The sequence below is a fragment of the Camelina sativa genome, chromosome 2, assembly GCF_000633955.1.
Source record: "Camelina sativa cultivar DH55 chromosome 2, Cs, whole genome shotgun sequence".
NCBI lineage: Eukaryota > Viridiplantae > Streptophyta > Magnoliopsida > Brassicales > Brassicaceae > Camelina > Camelina sativa.
Window position 1 is genome coordinate 11,610,690 of NC_025686.1, and position 18,527 is coordinate 11,629,216.

At 37.5% G+C, this 18,527-nt stretch overlaps 1 protein-coding gene across 1 annotated transcript; it reads left to right on the forward strand.

Moving 5' to 3' along the window:
• Nucleotides 2,875–5,318, forward strand: LOC104722334 (uncharacterized zinc finger protein At4g06634). Its single transcript, XM_010440485.2, has 6 exons — nt 2,875–3,106; nt 3,194–3,252; nt 3,350–3,549; nt 3,655–3,744; nt 3,890–4,033; nt 4,550–5,318. The coding sequence occupies exons 1-6, from the start codon at nt 3,015–3,017 to the stop codon at nt 5,123–5,125; spliced, it is 1,161 nt and encodes a 386-aa protein (XP_010438787.1). The 5' UTR covers nt 2,875–3,014; the 3' UTR covers nt 5,126–5,318.

Consider the following 18,527-nt stretch of genomic DNA (forward strand, 5'->3'; position numbering starts at 1 on the left):
TTTACTCATCTTTATTGATTACAAGATAAGTACATGTACGATGTGCGGGTTTAAAGTTTTGTAAATAAAATAAATTAGTAAAAATATATTAAAATTTGTTGTACGTTATTTATAAGTTCTGTTTTTGTTATAATATATTGATTTATATTCATTTACAAATCTTTTATGTGTGTTACCATTAAAAGCATATTTTTTACACCTAAATATATTGTATGTTACAAATATATATCTTACTACCACCTAGAAGATATTTGTATGTACATTAAGTCAACTATTATGTGTTTTTACTTTTACTTTTAAATAGTTTTTTTAATTACTAAAATTATTAGCTCAAAAAATATTTTGAATAAAAAATATATTACATAGTATACTAATCAATGATGTATCATCACAATAGTGTATGACCAACCATGTAGAGAATCTTGGCTCCGCACTCCTTTCTTATGGAGAAAACCTTGGCTCCACATTCCTTCCTTGGGGAGATACCATTTCGTCCAACCTCCTCCACCTTCCTTCCTTGGGAAGATAACCTTGCGTCCAACCTCCTCCACCATAGAGAGAACCTCGGCTCTGCCCTTCTCATGTGTGGAGAGAACATGTTCCTGTCTTTTAGCTATCTCAAAATGGCTTGCTCCGACAACCAATGAAACTAAAGATCCTTTTAATTTCCTAATGTATTTGTGGAAGTGTCTTTGACACACCATGATGTAACCTTTGTCTCTAGAACACCCCGACTGCCACCTTGCTTAGTGATCCCCATATCCACTCCCAGTCTGTGGGCCTACCTTCCTTAGTGGGCCCCACATCTACTCATGGCCCACCCATATCCGACGGTCAGTTTGTTATATCCGGGAGGCTTTAAATACTTGTTTATCGATCCTACAAATCACCATATGCTCTTTCTTTGTGTTTTGTCCTCACTCGCATAGTTCTGAAAATCACTTCCCAAAAGGTCACCCATCCTGAAACTACTCCAGCTCAAGCATGCTTAACTCTGAAGTTCTCTCAAGATCTTTCATCAAATAGATAAATGCACTTTGGTGACATAGGTGGCCAAATCAATATTTTTAAACCTATTCGCAAACCTATGGATCTATCAAAAACAATTTATGTTTTTTCCATCTATCTATCTATGTTTGTTGTAAGCTTGTGTTTGATTAGCCTATTTTATCTAACTATTAGGTTGATGAGTTTCTACTCTTTATCTTCCTTTGGGATTAAATGAATGGTAACAATTATGTTTGCACAAATAAAATGATCTATGACCAACCAATCAAGGTTGAGAAATTAGAAGAAAATTATTTGACATAAATAAAAAATAATAGAAAATTATAAGCACGATAATATATGAATCCCAAATAATTCAAAGGTAAAAAGATAAATAAAATAAAATAATCTAAAAATACTACAGTAAATGTTAAAATATAGTATTAGAAAAAGAAGACGCATATATTTATGTGGGGCAGTTTCCACTCAGTGAACGTGTGACAGTTATCCAAACAAAGTGGTTCCCTTTTTGTGATGTTCACTTGACAGTTTTTGCAAAGGGTTTTCTCTATAAAGGTAGATCAATGGATCTGCAAATCAATCCACCTTCTTACAACGATCTTATCTGCTATTCTTTTCCCCTACCGATTCTACTTTATTCTTGTTAAAATAGCTAACAACTTGTGACGAGCGGTTCAAGAAACTAACTTGGGGGCCGATGATGTTTAGCTAGCAATTCTGGTGGATCTGATGGCCAATGCAGCGGCTAAGAATTGTTTCATCTTCATGAGACGTCCTGTCATGCCCCGTTGTTAGAGTCTGCGTTCCATTATTGCTTCAATGCCAAAATATGGGATCAAGACGATTTGGTTCATGGCCATATTTTGGGCGGCAATCAATTCCATTTTATCATTCCTACTTAAAGGCGAATTGGAATTAGTCCTCTCTTGGGCTCTTTATGCATTCATCGATCGTATGTTGGTGCTCGAATGCTGGTATCCGAATGACAACCTGCCGCTCGTCGATTTCATTCTATTTTAGGTGCAAATACCATGGATTTCTTTCTAGTTCATAGACAGAGAAGTCATCTCTCACATTAGTATATCAAAAATAGTATTTTTAACCGGTAAACACAATGTAAAATACTATATTTTATCCCGCGGTACACCGCGGAGCTATATTTTATTTCAGAAAAGAAAAATATAATTTAATTAGTAGACTAACTATATATATATATATATATGAGTATATGACTAATGTTTTGCATATTTTAAATCTTTATCCCTTATATTTATACATTAATTAAAATTTAACCTATGTTCTAGCATTTGATTAATAAAACTTAAATTTTTTGCTAATGTTGCTATAACCCGATTTGAAATAAACCTTATTTTATGAGATTTTTAACATTTATAAATCTAAAGATTCTTAATATTTTAATTTTTATTAAGTTTAACATAGAAATAATCATTTTTTTAAATGGTGTTAAAATATAAAAGGTATATTTATTTTATTTAATAATTTAGGTAGAACTAATTAGTTTCTATAAATACATTTCGAATTTATTTATAACAATTAAACTAAAATTTATGGTATATGCTGCTCTAACAATTACAATGTATAACAATTAGTTTTTATTAAAAAAATAAATTTAAGTAAATATTTAATGTGAGTGGTATTCTCTATAAATAGTACTGAACTTCAGGATTTATTTCATAATTATCTCAAAAATGTATATATAGATAGTTTTTAGCGTCTAGAAAACCGGTAATCCATAATGTAAACCGGTCGACACAAAACGAGAAAGAACCAAGAATGAGGCCGATAGAGATGTTTTGTTAAAAACCCGGTCCAAGAACCGACATAAACAAAGTATTTATCGAACCGGGACTCCATCATCAAAGTACACAATTGCTTAAGGTCTTTCTCTCCGTTCTTTCCCCAGAACCCTAAATCATCATCCCGAAATTCCAAAACTCATCGTACTCAAAATCAACAAAGGAACCACCTTTCTACAGAGAAAATCGATGGAGCATCCCAACTATCCATATCAAAATCCTTTCGAGAGGCGTCCCATCCTTAAATCGAAAGCTCCTGCTGTGAAGTGGATCAAAGAGTGGTAATTTTCTGATTCCGTAACTTTTCAATTTTTAGAGGCTTATGCGCCCATGAACGGTCTCTTAGATTACGGCTTCGTAATGTTTAGGGTACCACAAGATATTGTTGCTACAGGTGGCAAGTGTTATCTTCACAAATGGGTTACAGGTGAGATTGATCGAAAACTATGATTTTTTATTTATCTATATTTTTTTTAATGTAATTGTATCATTATGTTATGTTTGTGTTGTTGTTCTTGGTACAGAGGACACTCTGAAGAGACTCAAAGAAAAGGAGAAAGAGCCTGATGTTCCAGAGCCTGAGCCAGAACCGACTACTGAGATTTTGTTTCTCTGCAGTTACGACGGATGTGGGAAGACTTTCTTTGACGTTAGTGCGTTAAGAAAACATTCTCACATTCATGGGGAAAGGCAATATGTTTGCAATCACGCAGGATGTGGAAAGGTAGTATAATAATTTAACCTCTTTTAGTTGGGTTTATTCACCCTGCTTAAAACATTCACTTTTATCATATATCAAGCCATCTGGTTTTTGTTTTTGCTGTAACAGAAATTTCTGGATAGTTCAAAGTTGAAGAGACATTATCTTATTCATACTGGAGAGAGGGCTTTTGTATGTACTTATGAAGGCTGTGGAAAGGTGATCGATTCTATTACTTTCAGTAGCCTGTTTTATTGGTATATATATGATATGCAATTAGGCAAGGGACCGTGTTACCTGTGAATAGTAACTTTCAAATTCATTCTCATGCTGTACACTTACATTCCGTAGATGATGGATGCAGGCATTCTCCTTGGATTTTAACCTCAGATCTCACATGAAGACTCATTCACAAGAAAATTATCACATCTGTCCATACAGTGGGTGTGGAAAGAGATATGCTCATGAATACAAGCTAAAGAACCACGTTATTGCCTACCATGAAAAGGTATCACTACTCAAATTTTCAATAATATTGTCATTAAATACTTTTCTTTTTTCTCTTGTGTTAAGACAGAGCGCTTCGTAGTCAGGGTCTAATCAGAGTTTAGTAGAAACTGTGTTGCTTTGGTGACTTCAATCTTATTTCTTTCGAATCCTGTGTCTTTATTTTTTACGCCTGGGTGTAGTTTTTCTTTGCTAGAGGTGGGTGTAACTACTCTTGTTAAGGCTTAAGTAATCTCACTCGATGCTAACTTCCTTTCTGGAGCATAGAATTCTATTTTTAATATAAGTTGCATTATTAGAATTCACACTATATAAATAGGTTGAAGTTGCAGAATCCAACAGTTCTTTAAATTCAATGATTCTGGTGTCAGAAGTATTCATTGTTAATACTTAAAGTGCACTGTGACAACGCATAGGCAGGACAATGCATTGGTTCTTTCATGATTACACCCTTATGTATTCATATTTGGAAGCTTCTTAGAACTTATCTCTCTAAATTTCACTACCTGTGTAACAGAATGGTGCTGGAGAGACGCCCAAATATACCCCACCCGCAGAGAAAGTATCGAGGACTGTCAAAACACCTGCAGCAGTTTTTGGTGCGTCTCCGGATCGACCATACGCATGCCCTTACGAAGGGTGTGAGAAAGCTTACATACATGAGTACAAGCTTAAGCTCCACTTGAAGAGAGAGCATCCAGGGCATTTACCAGAAGAGAACGCGGAGAACCCCACACTGAACAAGCACAGCGGCAATGACAGGAATGATATGGATAATGGGAGTGACCAAGATGTTTACAGGAAACACGCTAGTAATGGGAAAAACCAGACACATAAACAACAGAGCAGAACTAAGCCAAACATGAGGACACCACCAGCCAAAGTTGGAAAGAAAGGTTCAACCTCTTCGCCAGCCAAAGTGAGGATTGCAAATAAACCATGGCAAGCAAAAGAAGCTTTTGAAGAAGTAGACAGAGAAGAAGAAGAAGATAGCGAGGAGACAGAGGAAGATAGAGAGAATGTGGATGATGGCTGGAGGTTTGGCGAAAACAACGAGGATGATGATGATGAAGAGACAGAGTATGAAGACTAGCTTGAATTTCATCGAAGTCATAGGATACCTTTTATACTTCCCATATCTATATGCGATGAAGACTTTAGTAGAGTTGTTTCCTTTGCCTTTTACATTCTTCTTTCATTTTTTAAGCTTTGTACAGTGTTCTGATAACATTTTTGGAAGCTTTTCGAAAGCTTTTCTTATAAATTAAAATACTGAATCTCCAACATATCTTCTATGTCGTTATAACAAATGGAACAAGGAGTTTTGAATTATGTCTATGTATTTACATTTTTTAAGTAGAATAACGTTTCTTAATCTTGTTTATTGGCTCTTTTGATATTTTTTTGTGTTACAAATACAATAACTTTTGACTAAAAATCTTACATACCAAACTTTTTGAAAATTCCCAAAAGAAACAACCCTGTAACACATGACTTTTGTTAAAACAGTATTACGAAATCAACCAAGTTCAGTACAATATACATGGAAAACATTATATTTGCTTAGCCAAACTATTGTGCATCATAGCATATAGAGCCAGAACTTTGACTTCGTCTCACATGTCTTCCTATAAAGTCTCTGAACTTATATCTCTTCAAATTCTTTCAAAATAGGGGTAATTGCTTCGCACCTGACTGTGATAGCCATCTCGATACCATATTGGAGCTTTGTAACTAGTAGCCGGTTTTCCATCGCGTTAGCGTTTTCCCAGTGTGCGGAGCCCCAACAAGGAAGGTGTTAGTATTGGGTCAATAATGCTAATCCCTCTTTTTGTGCTACTTCTACTCCTAGGGCAGGAAGAAGATAAGAAAGGGCGAAGCTTTCTCTTGGTTTCCCAACCTGTTGCTTCTAGAGACTGTCCTCTCTCGGCTACTACTAGGATCCCATATCCAACAAACCAACCTATAAAAAGAACATAAAAACCCCTTGTATAGTAGTTTTTTTCTTAAATCTTTCCAAAATAATAGTTTTCATCTATTTCATCATAGATCTAGGTTTAATTAGTTTACTTTCTATCTAACCAACTGATAAAGTATATTAACCTGACTAAATCTGATTTCAATCTGATTACAAAACTAAGCCCCCTTAAACCAGAAAACCCTAAAATCAGATTTCCCCTTTTCCTCTCTCGACAAACCCTAGAAATCGAGAATTCCCAAATCGAAGCTCCCCTTTCTTCCGTTTTGTCAAACCTTAAAATCCTAAATCGAAAATCTGAACCATGGCTTTAATTCTGTAAATTGATTTTGACAAACAATATTACGACGAAGAAGCAGACAATAGATATAAATTTCACGTTGACAAGCTTGCCAATATTTTTTATAGAAGCTGGAGAATCGATTCATGACGATGAGTACTCAGAAAGTGACAACAAAGCAAAAGAAGGTCGTGGTGCTGGTACAGTAACATAATGTTGTACTGCCATTCTTTCTACAATGGAATCACATTCAAAGAGTGTATCTTGGATTATGCACTTCCCATACGTTATATTATCTGAAGCAATATATGTATGAATAATATCTAATCAGATTTAAATATGTTGGTGCTGAGGGAAAATATGAACTGAGAATGTATATTGCATCTCTTACAAATACAATTATGTGGAGGATTATGCTTTACATTAATAAATGTTGTTTGTACCATCAATGGAGAGAGTGAGAGAAACCGATGGTTGTTGGATGGAACCGGTTTGAATTGTGGGCGTCGGATCCCGCACATGATGATATTAGTGGTAGGATACTTGCCGGATCTCAAGAACAAGTGTATATTGAAAACGCATATTTGTAGCTAATTTGATATGTTCGAATCGAGTGCATGTATGATCGAGTGTACGTGTATGATCGAGCATAAAATAAATACTCTTTGTTAACGGGATTCAGATAACCTACATCTCCGGGACCTAGTCCAGATTTCATTCACTAAAAAAGACCACAACCTACAATTACTATATGACACCCACCACTCTTTCCTATATTTACAATGAAAGAAGACTACCACTAATTGTCTTTTCCGACTAGTGTAGATCTTCAACAAAACCATCAAAAGATCTCTCTATCTTGTTGATGGGACGACACCACACACCTTGTGTGCATCTCTCGAAAATATCCTGAGGCGCGTACGTCTTTATGAAGTGCCCTCTTGGTAATTATATCAATTTCACAACCCTTAGGGTTGGCAACATTCCTGTAATACAATAAATAGAAATTGGAAGATTAACAATTGTACAACCTCTAGGGTTGACAATTTTCCTATTATACAACAAATAGGAAAGTTTCTCTCCTTGATCTCATATTGACTCTTCTATTCAAGATGTTCATCCAGCTCAGCAGCCGCGACTTGGCTTGGCCAAGTCAGCCCCAAACTTATGTACTCAAACTCTTCAGGTCGCTTCTTGTACTACTTCCTGCATTAACTTCCAAACTAGTACAAGAACTGCTTCAAATGTCTTATACATCCTCTGATATATCTGACTGCATGTTCCTTGATTCAACACAACATATTCTCTGCTTTGTGTCAATTATTGTGTTAGCAAAATTACCAAGTGTTACCTTTGCTTTGCTCTACCAGCATATGTATCAAGTAATACTGCATCCTCTGTATCAGCTCTTTCCACTGTCTTTGTCTCAACTAGTGCACCATCACTGAGACATCTATGATGTATCTTTGTATCCATGTCTCATCCATTAGAGTCACTTAGTAGAGATTTCACGACATGTTCTGAACCTTATAAAACTTCAATCAACACAACATCTTCAATCTCTCCCTTGGTGATTGAGTTTTATAATCCATCACGCACCAATTAGAACTAGTCAGCTCAACATCTTCAATCTCTCCCTAGATGATTGAATTTTCAATTCCGCGCATCTTATAAAATTAGTCGTCACAATGTCTTCAATCTCTCCCTTGATGACTGCGTTTTAGAACCCAAGCACACACTCAATTTGTGTTGCCTCATCTATCTGTTTGCTTCATGTTACATCATGTAGTAGACTTGTATGATCAAACATCTTCATTCTTCCCATTTTTTAACTTATTTTGACACTCAAGCACATCCTTTAATCACTATTAGAACACTGATGTAGTAATTTTTGTATCAATTATTATCAATCCACAATTTGCATTAATCAACACACCAAGAATACACAAAGATGCTTAATCTATTCTTGAACAAGGAAAATTCTTTGTCACAATCTTAACTAACAAAAATGATTCAAAAAAAGGAAACAAAACAATGCAAGCTCAAGGCAAATTAACAATACTGAAAATCAAGAATAAACAAGAGAACCTTGGGCAAGGTAATTGACTTGGGAGATAGTTAATCAATCCTAGATGTCTAAGTAACAATCAAGAACAATCCTATGGCTAGAACAATTATGCAAATCAATTCATTTCCATGATAGAGATCCTATGCTAATCAAGTGATAATCAACAATTTCCAAAGGTAATCACAATACAAGCATGCATTAAGAACAAATCCAAATACCACTAAGCACCCTAATCATCAATTTCCATTGACTAGGAGTGCAAAGCTCTTGAATATTTTGGTTCAGGAATTTCATCAAACACCTTGTGGGCATGGAAATCCTAAAGTCTAGATTCAGGCTTGATCAAAGCTATCTAGCATTATTATCACCAATCAAGATAGGAAATGCATAAATAAAGCCCTAGACATCAAAGATCAACCATCTATCTCCCTAATCTACCAAGCCCAAAGTCTTAAAAAGATCTACTCACTAATCATCATGATCACATAAAGGAAAGAGTTTTATCTTTCTAAAATCATAATAAAAGCTTGTAGATTAAGAGATTTGAAAGACAAAATGATATTAAAACTGGAAATCCACCAAAGATTCAACAAAACCAAGTGTAGAAAAGCTTAAGAACCCTAGGTGGCTACTTAACAAAACTAATACAAGAGATAATAGATAAGATAAGAGATAAGTCTCCACAATTAGGGTTTGAGTATTTATAGGAAAACATAAACTAAACCGGAACGAACCGGATTAAAATTAAACAATTCAGAGAAAACCGGAACAAACCGGGTTTTGGTCAAAAAATGGTGCTTGATCGACCACTTGATCGACCATTTGGTCGATCGTTCCTCCATCGTGATCGACCATTTGGTCGATCGGTTGGTCGATCGGTCAAGTCTCGGAATTCTCGATCCTTGAAGTCCGAAGTCCAGCTTTGTGTCACGATCGACCATTTGGTCGATTGCTCGGTCGATCGTCCAAGTCTCTGAAGTCTCGCTTTGCGTCACGATCGACCATTTGGTCGATTTCTCGGTCAATCAGCCAACTCTCCGAAGTCTCGGCTCGCGACACGATCGACCATTTGGTCGATTGCTTGGTCGATCGTTTTGTCCTGTGTCCAGTCCGACGAATCCGATAGTGCTTTGATCGACCAAATGGTCGATCGGTTGCTCGATCGTTTGAAGTCCGCGAATCCGATAATGTGTTGATCGACCATTTGGTCGATCGGCTGGTCGATCGTTCGGCCTTCTTGCCTTCATTTCCAATTCCTTACAAATTCGTGACTTCTTTGGCTCCAAAGCACACATTCCTTGCATATCTCCACTCAACTGCCTGAGATACCAAACTTGATGCAATATGCAGCCTAAACAACCTAAATGCTCATGAATATGCACAATACAATGAAGAATTAAGCTCTAAAAATACAGGAAAACACAAGATATCAACTCCCCCAAACTTATACTTTGCTAGTCCTCTAGCAAGAACCAGGTAGAAAACAAGGGAGAGAGGTTTAAAAATGGGACTCAAAACCTAAAGGCATGAGACAAAGGATTCAAACCAAAGTCCTTAGATGTAGTTCAATGGTGCTAAGATCAATTAAAGTCCTTACAAATATTTTTCTATGCTTAACACAATGCATCACTCTAGTTCATCTTCTATCTATTGGCAAAGACTTGCAATCCTATTGAACATCTCTTTCACATTCATTAAAGTGTTTGGTGTGATCTTGCAAATGGAAAATAAATCAAGCTCAATTGGTTTAAGGGAGAGGCTTTTTATTAAGTGGTTGGAAATGGTGTTTTTGGGTGGTTAACTCTCAAACAAAGAGGAATGCTAGACAATCATGAAATCTATCTAAGACCAAGAATAATTTGGGCATACAAAGCTTAGCTCTTGATGTTCTACCCACCTAAAAGCTTTTCTACCCCTTTTCTCATCTTTCTTATCTTCCTTTCAAACCCAAAAATTCAACCTTATTCAACTTAACCCCTTTTTCTTCTATACTTATGGTCTTATTCCTTTATTTTTATTCTATCTCTAAGGCTGTTCTTGCTTTAAACACTAGCTCCTTTTCTTTCTTATTCATTCTTTGCTATACTCCCAATCTTGTTTGATTTTTCTTTACTATTTTCATTTTGATTCTAGGAGACTATAACAACACTTTCTATCCCTTTTCTTTGAGACTTAGAGCTTATAACCAACTTAACCTTAGAGACTTTTCTTTTCTTTTGACCAAGTAAACCTTTATTTCCCTTCTTATTCTCTCTTGTTCCTAAACTTGAACCCAAATCAACATTCTAACCACCTATTTCTTTCAAAGCCAGTCCTATTAGCTTGCTATAAAGATTCCAAGCCTAGCTAAAAACAAGAGCCAGTTTTTTGTCATTCTCAATACTCTCAAGATTTCACAACCTATAACATTATCAAGAAAAGGCCTCACTCAACAAATCAATACAAGGCATGAAAGAAAAGGCTGGGGTTCAAAGGTGTGGCAAGATATTGGGTTAAACGAAATAAAGTGGCAAATTGAGATAGTTAACCCAAATGAAAGTTCCATGAGCTAGCATTCATAGTCCATATGCAAGATAATTTAAAGATCAAATTAAAGTCCAAATAATATAGAGATGCAGCAATGATCAAGCAAGCTTTACACTAGAAGAAAATGCTTTCAAGTGACACAATGCTTTTAAGCCTAGATTCTTCATTTTTTCCCAAAGATTAAACAAGCACCAATGAACTATAAATGAGGGCTGTGGGTTCAATCCTAAAACTCAACCTTTACAAGGCAATTTCATTATTATCCCAAATGCAAATGAAAATGCATACTAAATGCTTCTAGACTCAATCCTAAACACAAGAATGAATATGCAAAGCTACATGCATTTGTTTTTTGGTTTTTGAAAATTTTCAAAATTTTTTTGATTTTTCTCAAAACAGAGCTATTAACAATGCATCACACAAAAGATGAAAATCAAAACAGAACACAATGTTAGATGGTTAGTCCCTCCCCCAAACTTAATTCACACAGTCCCTGTGTGAGAAAAGTCCAAGAGAAAGACTAACAAAATAAAGAAAACAAGACTCAAATGATATGTACAATGGAAAGTTAGGACCATACCTTGGTCCTAGTTGTGAACCTTAGGGAATGGAGTGATAGGAGGAGCTTTAGTGCTCCCTTGAGATCCTGTTGAATTGGTGGAAGGAGAGTGGAGGTTGATAGTAATGACACTTGAGAGAAGTTCATGAAGCTTATCCTTGTCATAATGATAGTTGGGATCTAGCTTGGCTTTGACACTTGCAAAAGGTGAAGAAGGACCTTTGTGCTTCACTTTGTACTCTATTGCTCCATCAACAAGCCCCAAGGGATGCAAACACAAAGTCATATGAAAAGAAACAATGGTGGGAAGGTGGTTTTGTTTCTTCTTCCTCTTCTTCTTGTCAACAACTTTATTTGCTTGACCCAAATCCCCTTCTCTTGAATCTCCTTTGAGGTCATCAAATAAAGAGTCTAAACACTCACCATCCAAAATGTCCTCTTCAAGCTTTGTGGTCTTTTTAATCCCCACTTTATCAACTTGGAGCTCTTGATGTTGATCATTCAAGTCTCTATGCTTTTCCTTCATTGCCACTTCTTCACTAGTGATTGTTCCACAAAACATTGTAGAGGAAGGTTTGATAGGATAGGATAGGTTGGGGTTCACATGAATAAGAGTTACTCTCTTATTTGGGAAATCAATGCTTGCCCCCACTGTGTTGAGAAAGGGAGTTCCTAGTATGAGAGGGAGCCTGTTGGTTTCTTTCATCTTAACTACCATGAAGTCTGTTGGAACTGTGCAATCACCAACCTTGAGTGGATAGTTCTCAATCAAACCAAGTGGGTATTTTGAAGAGGCATCTCCAAACGTGATGGAAGAAGAGGGTTGCTTCATGTCTTTGATCCCAAGACTCTTTACCATCTCAAGTGACATCACATTAACACTTGCTCCTAAATCACACAAGGCATCATCAAGTTGTAAAGTACCAAGTGAGCAAGGTATAGTGAATCTGCCTAGATCTTCAAGCTTGGAAAGTGTTTTTGGACTTGGTTGTTCTTCACTTGGTGAATCAAAAACTCCCATGATCTCTTCCACCTTCTCTCTGTTCGCTAGAATAGCTTTGATGAACTCTATATGGCTAGGAACTTGAGACAAGCTATCCACATGAGGCAAAGGTGCTCCAACTCTATTCATATTAGCTTTGAAACTTGAGAGCACTTTCTTTTTGGCCTTTGTAAGAACTCTTTGTGGAAATGGAATTGGAGGACTATAAAGAGGAAGAGCAACACTTGGTTCATCTTTCTTTTCAACCTCCTTGGCAACTATCTCCTCACCCCTTGATCCCTTCTCAGTTTTCTCAACTTTAGCAACCACCAAACTCTCAACAGCAGAACCATATAGGAGAGCAGAGATCTCTTCAATAGACCTTTCACTCTCATCAGCATGGCTATCCATTTTTGATTTTTCGAAACTCATTCTAGTAACCCTGTTCACTTCTTCCTTGAAGATGGCATTGCAAAACGCCTTTGGGTTTTGTTCTGATTTTCCGGGTAGAGAACCCATTTGTTTTGTTGAAGAGGAAGAAGCTTGTCCCTGGACTTGTGTTTGCAACCTTTCAAACTTAGCATTTAACTCACCATAGACAATGTCAACCTTGTTGTGTATGGCTTTCATTTGTGTAGCAAGTTCAATGGCTCCTCTTCCTTGTCCTTCTAGGAGTTGTCTAAGTAGAGCATTTGTGTCATCTACTTGACCTTGAGGATGTGGTGCACTCAGTTGTTGTTGAGGTTGGGAATAGCTTTGAGGCTTGGCTTGGTAGTTTCCTTGAGGTTGAGGCTGATAGTTGGGTTGGGAAGGGAAACCAGGTGGTTTTTGGGGTGGATATAGACTGATCTTGTGGGTTCTCCATATTGGTGCTGCGGTAAGAAAGGTTAGGGTGGTTGCGGTAATTAGGATTGAACTTGTTATAGCCTTGGCCACCAACATAATTGACCTTTTCTTGTCTCTCAACACAAGCTTCCATACCTTCTTGATAAAGTTTATATTCATTGACAAAGTGGACTGGCTTTTGAGTGGCAAGAAGCATCTTATCCATCTTTTCATTCAATGCTTTGGTCTCCTTGCGGTGATGCTCATTCATATCAGAATGATCTCTTGTAGTTCGATCATAATCCTCCCTATAATTACCATCACTTTGAGCAAGATTCTCCACCAAAGTCATACCAACATCAACATCTTGGCCAAGAAAGTTTCCATTACTTGCTGTGTCAAGCAACATCCTTATTTTTGGTAGCACCCCTCTATATAATGTGCTAAGAAGAGACTCCTTGGAGAAACCATGATGAGGGCATTGCATAGTATAGCCCTTGAATCTCTCCCATGCTTCACAAAAACTCTCATTTCCCTTTTGAGCAAAGCTTGATATCTCATTTCTCAACCTTGCTGTTCTTGTAGTTGAGAAGAACTTGGATAGGAAAGCTCTCTTGCATTGATCCCACGAGGTGATGGATCCCACTGGTAGGTTCTTCTCCCAAGTCCTAGCTCTATCTCCAAGAGAAAACGGAAAGAGGCGTAGTTTGAATGCATCTTCCGAGATACCGTTGATTTTCACTGTCCCACACATCATATCAAACTGATCCAAGTGGTCAAGAGGGTCTTCCATAGGCAGACCATGGAACTTTGAGCTTTGCACCATGTTGATAAGACTTGACTTGATTTCGTAGTTGTTGTTCTCAACAGCGGGTGCTCTAATTCCTTGGCGGTTCCCATAAATGTTCGGTTGATCAAAGGCTTCAATGACTCGTGGTTGTCTTGGAGGATGGATAGGAGCTTCGTTTTCATTGGGCTGATCATTTCCGTTATGACCAGCGGCTGGAGGAGGGTTGTTCTCCATGGCTTGGCGGGCTAAACGGCGGTTCTCTCTTTCAAGTCAGGGTACGTCGTCAACAGGCTGAAACAAGTTTGCTAAACCGTGGCTTCTCAAGTTCATACACCCTGAAAATCAAAGACAAACCACCAATGCAACCAAGCAACAAACAGTGTAAAGTAAATGAATAGTCTCAAGCAAAGATAAATCCTAATGGTCAATTAGAATGCAAACGGGCAACGGCGCCAAATTGATGTAGTAACTTTCAGTATCAATTATTATCAATCCACAATTTGCATTAATCAACACACCAAGAATACACAAAGATGCTTAATCTACTCTTGAACAAGGAAAATTCTTTGTCACAATCTTAACTAACAAAAATGATTCAAAGAAAGGAAACAAGACAGTGCAACCTCAAGGCAAATTAACAATACTGAAAATCAAGAATAAACAAGAGAACCTTGGGCAAGGTAATTGAGTTGGGAGATAGTTAATCAATCTTAGATGTCTAAGTAACAATCAAGAACAATCCTATGGTTAGAACACTTATGCAAATCAATTCATTTCCATGATAGAGATCCTATGCTAATCAAGTGATAATCAACAATTTCCAAAGGTAATCACAAGACAAGCATGCATTAAGAACAAGTCCAAATACTACTATGCACCCTAATCATCAATTTCCATTGGCTAGGAGTGCAAAGCTCTTGAAAAGTTTGGTTCAGGAATTTCATCAAACACCTTTTGGGCATGGAAATCCTAAAGTCTAGATTCAAGCTTGATCAAAGCTATCTAGCATTATTATCACCAATGAAGATAGGAAATGCATAAATAAAGCCCTAGACATCAAAGATCAACCATCTATCTCCCTAATCTACCAAGCCCAAAGTCCTAAAAAGATCTACTCACTAATAATCATGATCACACAAAGGAAAGAGTTTTGTCTTTGTTAAATCATAATAAAAGCTTGTAGATTAAGAGATTTGAAAGACAAACTGATATTAAAACTGGAAATCCACCAAAGATTCAACAAAACCAAGTGTAGAAAAGCATAAGAACCCTAGGTGGCTACTTAACAAAAACTAATGCAAGAGATAATAGATAAGATAAGAGATAAGTCTCCACAATTAGGGTTTGAGTATTTATAGGAAAACATAAACTAAACCGGAACAAACCGGATTGAAATTAAACAATTCAGAGAAAACCAGAACAAACCGGGTTTTGGTCAAAAAATGGTGCTTGATCGACCACTTGATCGACCATTTGGTCGATCATTCCTCCGTCGTGATCGACCATTTGGTCGATCTGTTGGTCGATCGGTCAAGTCTCGGAAGTCTCGATCCTTGAAGTCCGAAGTCTAGCTTTGCGTCACGATCGACCATTTGGTCGATTGCTCGGTCGATCGTCCAAGTCTCCGAAGTCTCGCTTTGCGTCACGATCGACCAATTGGTCAATTGCTCGGTCGATCGGCCAACTCTCCGAAGTCTCGGCTCACGACACGATCGACCATTTGGTCGATTGCTTGGTCGATCATTTTGTCCTGTGTCTAGTCCGACGAATCCGATAGTGCTTTGATCGACCAAATGGTCGATCGGTTGCTCGATCGTTTGAAGTCCGTGAATCTGATAATGTGTTGATCGACCATTTGGTCGATCGGCTGGTCGATCGTTCGGCCTTCTTGCCTTCATTTCCAATTCCTTGCAAATTCGTGACTTTTTTGGCTCCAAAGCACACAATCCTTGCATATCTCACTCCAACACCTAAGATACCAAACTTGATGCAATATGCAGCTTAAACAACCTAAATGCTCATGAATATGCACAAAACAATGAAGAATTAAGCTCTGAAAACACATGAAAACACAAGATATCAAACGCCCCCATAATTTTTTTCTTAGCTCACATCAGAGTTGACATTCTCTTCTACCCCATGTTGAGTGCTAACTAAATTAAAACAACCAACATATCAATTTCACCAATCTTGAGTGCTTCAGCTTTGCGCAGCATCTTAAATAGTCTTGAATTAACCCGCTGTTAATCATGATTTTACTTCAATCTCTGTAGTCCTGCAACTATCTTCTGTTTCAGTGATCTTTGTGAGCTGATGATTCATTTCTGACATCATCCTGAGCTGATTGTAACATCACACATCCGAACCAACACCTCTCTTCTACATTAACATCATGAAATAATAAACCTTGAGTTTTACAGATCCTCTAAACTTCTCCGAGCTTTCATATCTTCATCTTTCTCTTCTTTTGTAAATCTCTCTCTTTCAAAGTCTCATCTAAAAATGTCCTATATTTGTACTAAAATACTTAATAAATTATACATTTAAACCAATTATTCTTTATAAATGTGTCCATTTTGATCTTTGTAACACTCGAATCTCCGAGTTAACTGAATCTTCCCTGAATCCGCAAATCTTTCCATTTGATCCCCGATTCCTTGCCTTGTACACCTCACAACATCGAGTTTTCCTTGACTTTCCTGAGTCGAGAAGTCCTGAACTGCTCGCTTGCGACGTGTGTCTTGAAGACGAGTCCAGAGTCAACGCTCCAGGCCTTTAGCCAAGGACTTGGGTCTGGTGGGGGTTTCGGGCCCAAAAAATAACTATACAGTTGTAAGTTTTAGAGTAGAAGAAGTGTAACTTGAAGAACACAAGAGAGAAGAGTTAGCATTTTAGAGTGAAGAGAGTGTAGAAGCGAAAGTGTAATGGAGAAGAAGAATTTTCACTTCTTACTTGATTTAGTTCATAGATACATTCTAAATATAGACTCAAAAAAGAGGAATATGTTGTACAAAGATTCTATGCACAAATATCCTAGGTGATAGTGACATCCTAAACTTAAGACAACATGTGACTTCCCAGGTGATAGTGACATGCTTCCCACTTGCTTGACTCGCTAACGGTCACATAGGAAGGATCTAGAGAGGGTTGACATTTCTTCTCACGAGTCTGGTGAAGCTTCTCATTTGCCTCAATCATAAGCGGCCAGATGGTACGGACGGCCTCTTTTTCTCCTTGTACGGACGGTCCTTCTTCATTATCTTAACTTATACTCCCCCTCAAGCTTAATCATTGAGATTCCGTGATTAAGCTTGCAACTGTGATCACCTACCTCGTTAAAAACCTTAGTATAGAAAACCACTTGGGAATAACTATACATAAAAGAAAAAGAGTGTAGGAGACAAGTGAAAGGGAGTTCATGGTATTGTAAGATCCATGAGGCCAAGTTTGGAGTGTATGATTTCACACACTTGGGGACCAGCTGCTTTGGTGAAGACGTCGGCCAGTTGCTCAGAGCTTTCGGTGTAGCATGGCAAAGTAACTTCTAGTTGAATTTTCTCACGAACCTTATGACAATCAACCTCGATGTGCTCTGTCCTCTCATGAAACACCGAATTTGATGCAATGTGTATGGCTGCTTGGTTGTCGCAATGCATGGTCATCAGTTTTGTTGATTCAACACCAAGGTCCTTGAGAAGGTTCTTTAACCACATCAACTCGGTAGTGAGTTTCCTCATTGCTCTATACTCTGCTTCGGCACTAGAGAGAGACACCACTTTTTGCTTCTTGCTCTTCCAAGTGATGAGATTGCCGCCTAGAAATGTGCAATATCCAGTGGTTGAACGCCGATCTTTTCTATCTCCTGCGTAGTCCGCATCACAATAGCCTACGAGTTCCGTGTTTTCATTTTGTTCCATCCAAATGCCTTGTCCTGGTGATCCCTTGATATACTTTAGGATTCGGTTGACTATGTTTCTGATATGATTCTCCCAAGGAGTCGACACTCTAAGGTGGTGAAAGGGATAAAATTTGTATCCAAGAGACTGTGAAGTCTAAAGGATGAAAGGATGTGGAGCGAATGGTCGCACAAGAGCTGCGGAAGACTCCTGATATACCAGTGGATCGATTCGTTGGATATTACACACCAAAAGAGATCGACAACTTGCTGGATATGACACACCAACAAGGGATGGATCGGGAGACGCCACAAAGATCTGTGGAAGGATTTATGATAAGTCTGAACCAACTATGAACATAGATATGACGCACCATGAACATGGAGTTCCAAAAATTACAAGATATCACATCTTGAAAGAGAGAAACTTCTCTGATTTTTATTCAACAAAAAAACTTATTTTTTATTCATGAATTAAGCCTCATTATATAGAGGAGATACAACAATTTCCTATAACATTCAACAACTTGGGAATGCAGCAACTTGGGAATTGAAATTCAAACTCTAAAGTGTGTATAAGAGAGAGAAAACC